Below are 7,533 nucleotides of genomic sequence, written 5' to 3'. Positions count from 1 at the left end.
GAGGTGAGTTTCCCGAGCGTAGTATTGACACCCTTCATAGGTGCGTACGATTTGCTCGGCGTCGGCTACTGCAGTGGGCCAGTAAAAGCCCTGTCGGAATGCGTTTCCAACCAAGGTCCTCGGTGCGGCGTGGTGGCCGTAGACCCCACCATGGATGTCGCTCAGTAGAAGTTTTCCCTGGTCACTCGGGATACAGAGCTGTAGGATCCTAGTGTGGCTCCGTTTGTAGAGTTTGCCTTCTACAAGAACGAAGGACTTGACGCGTCATGCAAGCCATCGGGCTTTTGTCTTATCTGCCGATAGCATGTCGCGGAGGAGGTAGTCGAGGTAAAGCGTTCTCCAGTCATTGGGAGGGTCGAACTCTGCTGTTGGACCCTCTTCAAGCTCCATGACATCGGGGTCGAGTGGAGCAGTTGGCGGGTCGACCCCCGGGGCCGGATCAGGCGGGCCATTGTCAACTCGTCCCGACCCCTCATAGCGCACTGAGGGCTTGTGTTGATCACTGGCGAAGACACCCGCTGGCACTGGCTCTTGGGCGGATGCTGCTTTCACGAGTGCGTCGGCTGCTTCGTTGAGGCGCCTTGGGATGTGATTGAGTTCGAGGCCGTCGAATCTGTCCTCTAGCCGTTGGACTTCTTGGCAATATGCCTCCATCTTGGCGTCGTGGCAGCTCGACTCCTTCATGACCTAGTTGATAGCCAGCTGGGAGTCGCCCCTGATGTCGAGGCATCGGATGCCCAGCTCGATGGCGATTCATAGGCCGTTGATGAGCGCTTCGTATTCGGTGGTATTGTTTGATGAGGGGAAATGGAGCCAAACCATGTACCTCATGCGGACCCCGAGGGGGGATACGAAGATTAGTCCCACACCGGCGCCCTTTTTCATCAGCGATCCGTTGAAGTACATTGTCCAGTACTCTTGATCGACGACTGCTGGTGGCATCTGGACCTCAGTCCACTCCACGATGAAGTCAGCCAGTACCTGGGATTTGATCGCTGTTCAGGGGGCATAAGTAATGCCCTAATCCATCAGCTCGAGTGCCCACTTTGTGGTTCTTCCTGTGGCGTCCTGGCTATGAACGACCTCGCTAAGGGGGAATGACGTCACGACTGTCACAGGGTGTGACTTGAAGTAGTGGCGTAGCTTCCTCTTGGTGATGAGGACGGTGTAGAGGAGTTTCTGGATTTGGGAGTAACGGGTTTTGGAGTCGGATAGCACCTCGCTGATGAAATATACAGGGCACTGTACCTTTATGTTTTGGATCGGGCCCATCCTTGTGATGGCTGAGATTTTCTCCGGGTTGGCTTTGATGCTGTGCTCGGAGACAATGAAGCTGAGCAGCATGCCCCTCGGGACCCCGAAAACACATTTTTCGGGATTGAGTTTGATGCTATTTACCTAGAGTTTCGCAAAGGTTCATTTGAGGTCGGCGACAAGATGGTCAGCCCATTTGGACTTAACTACGATGTCGTCGACGTAGGCCTCAACGGTCCGCCCAATGAGGTCCCCAAAGCAGTTGAGCATACAGCGCTGGTAAGTTGCCCCAGCGTTCTTAAGACCAAACGGCATTGAAATGTAGCAGAACGATCCAAAGGGGGTGATAAAAGACGTCATGAGCTGGTCGGACTCTTTCATCGCGATCTAGTGGTAGCCGGAGTATACGTCAAGGAAGCAGAGGGTTTCGCACCCTGAGGTGGAATCAACTATTTGGTCTATGCGTGGCAAAGGAAACGGGTCCTTTGGACACGCCTTGTTGAGGCCCGTGTAGTCAACACACATCCTCCATTTCCCGCTCTTCTTTTGCACAAGAACAGGATTCGCTAGCCATTCTGGGTGGTGTACTTCCCTAATGAACCCAGCTGCCAACAGTTTGGCTATCTCTTCATCGATGGCCCTGCACTTTTCCTCATCGAAGCGGTGCAGGCGTTGTTTCACCGGCTTGGAGCCTAGGTGGATTTTTAAGGTGTGCTCAGCGACCTCCCTCGGGATGCCTAGCATATCAGAGGGTTTCCACGCAAAGATGTCTTTATTATCGTAGAGGAAGTCGATGAGCGCGCTTTCCTATTCGAAGGAGAGCGCGGTACCAATGCGTACCTTTTTAGCCTTGGAGCTGCTGGGGTCCATGAGGACCTCCTTGAACCCTTCCACCGATTCGAACGATCCGGATGATCTTTTCACGTCGGGTGCTTCTTCAACGACCTCCTCCCTAAGGGTGGTGAGCTCTTCAGAGGCGACGACTGTCGTGGCGTGGCCCAGCATTCAACTTCGCACTCGTAAGCATGATAGAAGGAGGTGCCAACGGTGATGACCCCACGGGGGCCCGGCATCTTCAGCTTGAGGTATGTATAGTTGGGGACGGCCATGAACTTCGCGTAGCATGGATGTCTGAGGATGGCGTGGAAGGTTCCGGAGAACCCTACCACATTGAAGGTGAGGGTCTCAGTCCTGTAATTGGACTGATCCCCGAAAGTGACGGGCAGATCGATCTGTCCTAGCGGTACGGCCTGTCTGCCAGGCACGACGCCATGAAAAGGTGCTCGGATGGGGCATAGGTTCATTCGGTCGATGCCCATCTCGTCGAGTGTCTTGGCGTACATGATGTTGAGGCCACTGCCTCCATCCATCAGTACTTTTGTGAGCCACTTTGGGCCGACGATCGGGTCAACGACAAGCGGGTACCTTCCCGGGTGTGGGACGGCATCCGAATGGTCGGTCCGGTCGAAGGTTATGGCTGATTCTGACCACCAGAGGAAGGCAGGCGTGGCCGGTCTGGCCGTATAGACCTCACGGCGCGTGACCTTCTGGTGGCGTTTGGAGTCGTAGGCCACTGAACCTCCAAAGATCATGAGGGCGCCGTTCGGAGTTGGGAAGGCATCGTCCTCCTCCTCGGCGTCGTCTGTGCTGGGGGCAGGTTCCTTCCTTTGCTCCCCTTTGTTGAGGCCCCTAGACAAGTATTTGCGCATGAGGCCACATTCCTTGTATAGATGCTTGGTCGGGAAAGCGTGGTTTGGGCATGGCGCCTCGGGCATTTTTTCAAAGTGGTTCGTAGTTCCCTCCGCGGGCTTCCGGCCACCTTTGCGGTCGGCAACGGCCACGAGCGAGTTGTCACGCCGTTGCTTCTTATTCTTTCTTTTGGTGGGGCAGTTGGAGGCGCCTTCGCCGGCGTCCTCGTCCCGCCTCGCCTTGCCGATGGGGCGGTCGAAGATGGCTCCGACCACCTCCTCTCCTGAGGCGTGGCTGGTGGTGATGTCCAGGAGTTCCTTGGTGGTTTGTGGGCCCCTGCGCCCTAGCTTGTGGACCAGGGATTCGCAGGTTGTCCTGGATAGGAAGGCTCCTATCACGTCGGCGTCTGCGACGTTAGGGAGCTCATTGCACTGCTAGGAGAAGCGTCGGATGTACTCGCAGAGGGTTTCATCGGCCTTCTGGCAGCAGTTCTTGAGGTCCCATGGGTTTCTTGGGCGTTTGTACGTGCCCTGGAAGTTCCCCACAAAGATCTCCATGAGATCCGCCCAACTTTGAATGGCGTTGGACGGTAGGTGCTCCAACCACGCTCGTGCCGAGTTGGCCAAGAATAGCGGGAGATTGTGAATAATGAAATCATCATCACTCGCACCACCGGCTTGACATGCAAGCCGATAGTCTTTGAGCCAAAGTCTGGGATTTGTTTCCCCAGAATATTTAGGGATGTTGGTAGGCAGTCGGTACCTTGATGGGAAGGCAGCTTTGAGGATGTGTCGGCCGAAGGCCTGAGGGCCTGGTAGGCTAGGGCTCGGGCTTTGGTCCTCGCCGCTGTCGTAGCGTCCGCCGCGTCGAGGATGGTAGCCGCGGCGAGCTCCCTCCCCTGCGTCGCCGTGGGTGCGTCTGCGGGCATCAATGGTGCTGCGCACGTCGCGGTCGTGGCTGAGACGTTGATGTACCAGGACGGCGGTGTGCTGCCTGCCGGCTGGCGGGGTCTGGTGAACAGACGTGTCCTTGGTGGGGCACACTGAGGGCGTGCGTTGGCTGGTGTCGGGCTTGCATCGTCAAGACAATGAGCTTTCTACCTGCTGCGCCGCCGCACGCTCAAGCAACGTGCGAATTTCTCGGCGGGCCCGGCGATCCTTGGACGTCGCGGCCTCCAGAAGGCCGTGCAGCAAGGCCGTCACAGCGGCGATGTTTTGGCTCGCCCAAGCGAAGTGAGGGAGGGTCCCATCGTCGGTGAGGATCCTCTGGTGCACAGTGCGGGCCATGGCACGTGCACGTCCACTGTTTTCACGACGTTCGATCTCGCGATTGATGTTCGCGTATTCCCGGACGAGCCCTTGTCCGGCCTCATTGATCTCTAGCTTGCGAGCCCTTAGCTGCTCCATCCTTAGGCAAGATGGGGCCGCCATCTCCTCTCGGGACCTGCCGCTAGGGTTGCTTGTCGGGGTGTCCTCTTCCCCGGAGACACTTTCGACGTGCCCCTTGGGGGTTTGCGCCATGAAGCATTCCCGGGAAGGGTGGTGGCTCCCCCTACTAGAGTCAGAACTGGAGGATGATCCTGTCTCCTCCATGAGGAGCCTGTGGAGAGTCTCTGTATCATGTTCAATTGTCCCCACGAACTCGCTGTCCATGGGCGGCTGAACCATGTGTAGTGCCAGAAGGTGGCCAGCGGTCACCGCGGTGTTGTGGAGACCGAACGAAAACACTATCGGGGTGCTCCGCACGGGGCCTTCCGGAGAGAGGGTGATGCAGCACGGGGCCTCTCTAGATAACTGGGGTCCAAGGGAGTTGCCAGGCTAGCCCTCAAGCCTCCGGTGGCTGAAGCTGACGGAAGGGAGAGACTGGACGGCTGTGTGGGCCAGTGCCAGCTCTCCTCCTAGTGTAACGATGAAGTCTAGGTTACCGAAACGCACGTGTGTGCCCGGGACCCAGCTGATTGTGTGGGTGGCCATCTGAGGCCTGATTTGGAATGCGCAAAGCCCCCTACCTAGCGTGCCAACTGTTGATGTTTCGAATAAGCACCGGCGAGTAAATTTATAGTTATGCGCGTTAGGCCCGGATGGTGCGCTAATGGACACAAGATTTATACTGGTTCAGGCTGAATGTCCCTACGTCCAGTCTGTTGCTGCTCGTGTTATTAGCACCGAAAATGGTTCGTAGTAGGGGGTACAAATGGTCGAGAGAGGGACTGGTCCCAAGTCTCTGATGGAAGGGTCGAAAGGATGTCAAGAGCCTGATAGCAGCTTGACTGTGTGTGATGTGTGTTGTTCGTCAAAAGTCAGTCTCCTTGGTGGGGAGCCCTGCCCCTCCTTTTATAGACCAAGGGGAGTGGGGCTTACATGGTGGAGGAAGGATAAAAAACCAGAGACCAAGAAGGTCCTCTAAAAGCACCGGGTCTTCTTCTTCCTCTGGGTCAGCCCTCCTCCTGACACAACCGGACGGTGTCAGAGGGGGCGCGTTCGCCGGGTATGCGTGTGTTGACGATGTCATGCCCTACAAGTGGTCACATCCCATCCCGTCCCTGCGGGCGGTGTGTCGGACAGGGGTGTCCCTAGGAGCAGGGGCGGGCTTGAAATGGTCTCACCCTGACGAGGCAGAGCAGAGGTCTAGGGGTTCGCCCCCAAACGTATCTGCCGCCCGATAGTCCCAAGGTGAGTCATCAGCTCCTCTGTTTTTCCCTATTTTGGTTAGATTTCATCGTGACTTATGCTTTTTGTTTCTTACAGCGCTGTGGGATGACGTAATCCTTTGGTGCTGGCGCCAAAGAAGAGCTTCGCCCTTCAAGCGACATGGCAGCCATCGGCTGGTGTCGCGCCTATTTTGGGCAGGAGTGGCGTTGGTGTGACTGCATCACCGGCCGGTCAGGCACCGCCTATGGTGGCGCACGTGCCCTCAGCGGGACAAGTGGGCGCGGGGGCTCAAGGGACGCCTTTGGAGGTCACAAAGCAGCCGGCAATGGAGGCGATACCACTGCCGACGATGGGGCGGATGGAGCTGCCAACCACTCTCATGGCGTCGATCATGGTGGGCACGATGCAGCTGGTTAAGACCCTACTGACATAGGCAGAGGTGACGGCGGCTAAAGTTGGCAACGAGTAGAAAATACCCGTAAACCCGTGGATATGAAACCCAATGGGCACGGATATGGGTCTAAGTATGTGCCCACGGGCACGGGCATGGGCATGACCCTAAACCCAACGGATATTTGCTCACGGGCGTGAAAAAATGATATCCGCACCCGCAAATCCGCCAGACCTGCTCCAATACCTGACATGTGGCCCCAACTGTTAATGTGTGTAAGACTGTTAATGTTAATGTGTGTAAGACTTACTTATTTGTTTGCTTAGAACTTTATCTAATGGTTTTTCTCTCTTGCCTGATGGTTCTTTAACATGGTCAAAAACTAGAATTGAGAGTTCTATACTTGTATTTATGTGTTGCCTGTCTGTTGTATAAATGCTATGCGGGTACACGGGCATGCCCGCGGGCATGCGCTATGCGCGGATAGCGGGCGCGGGCGTGGTTTTCTGCCCATGGTGGATAGCGGGTGTAGGCGTGGGCATGGATTTTAGCTCGTGGATATGGATACCTAAACCTCATATCCATGTGGATTTTACCCGTTGCCATCTTTAACAGTGGCTGTGACAGGCGGGCCATAGCCGGACATAACCATGGCAGCGCTCGAGGCAATGGCGCGACCCATGCCACTGGTGGCCAAAACGATAGCTCCTGACATGAGCTGGACGGAGGGGTACACGGCCGAGGCGTCCTCGGACATTGTGGTGGTGGCAGAGAGGACCGACGGTGAATCGGTAGGCAGCAACTCGCCCGCGCTGGGCGAGCCCCTGCTCCGGTGGACAAATCCACAGGAGCCGACATCGACGCTCTTCACCCTTGACAATGCCACCGAGAGCATGGAGCGGGAGAGCCTTGACATGGGGATCACGTCCGTGCTGGAAGCCTTGGACCACGCCAGGGGTGCCTTGCACGACGTCATCGTTTCCTTCGGCCGAGTATTCGCTTGATCCCGCCTCTCACCCTTTTCTTTCTTTATGTATTTTTTGTGTTCTTACCATCATCTCCTTTCAGTCCCTTATCGCTCACATCCGAGGAAAATCTCGGTTCCTTCATGAGCAGAAGGAAAACTAGGATGGCCTCAGCGAGGAGGCACGGCTATGCAGGGAGGTGATAGCCCAGCTTGTTGCTACCCAGTAGAGGGTGGCCGAGCTGACTCCCCTTATCGAGAAGGCAGATAGTCTCTAATTGCGGGTGGCCGAGACCTGTCGGCATGCAGACGAGGCCGAGAGGGCGTTCGAGGCCCTATCGGCAAGATCGTGGAAGGATCAGGAGGAGGGTGCCAAGGTCAGGAGGGAGCGGGACAAGCTGCTCTAGAAGGACACCGAGACCCGTCGGTAGATCCTTGACCTTCTGGCTGAGGTTGAGAAGGAGCAGAAGCTAAAGCTAGGAGCCAAGGAGAAGCTCATAGCCCTAGACAAGAGGGAGAGTCTGGATGCTGTGGCGGTCGCTCGGCTGTGTAAGGACTAGGATGAGCTGCTCCAAACCATGGAG

At 56.4% G+C, this 7,533-nt stretch overlaps 1 protein-coding gene across 1 annotated transcript; it reads right to left on the bottom strand.

The window, feature by feature from the left end:
- Nucleotides 1–264: 264 nt before the first annotated feature.
- LOC136465200 (uncharacterized) lies at nucleotides 265–684 on the bottom strand. Its single transcript, XM_066464037.1, has one exon. It carries the CDS (start codon nucleotides 682–684, stop codon nucleotides 265–267), a length of 420 nt encoding a protein of 139 aa, XP_066320134.1.
- Nucleotides 685–7,533: the final 6,849 nt, after the last annotated feature.

Source organism: Miscanthus floridulus, chromosome 1 (assembly GCF_019320115.1).
Source record: "Miscanthus floridulus cultivar M001 chromosome 1, ASM1932011v1, whole genome shotgun sequence".
NCBI classification, from domain to species: Eukaryota; Viridiplantae; Streptophyta; class Magnoliopsida; order Poales; family Poaceae; genus Miscanthus; species Miscanthus floridulus.
This window is presented reverse-complemented; position numbering and strand designations above follow the sequence as displayed.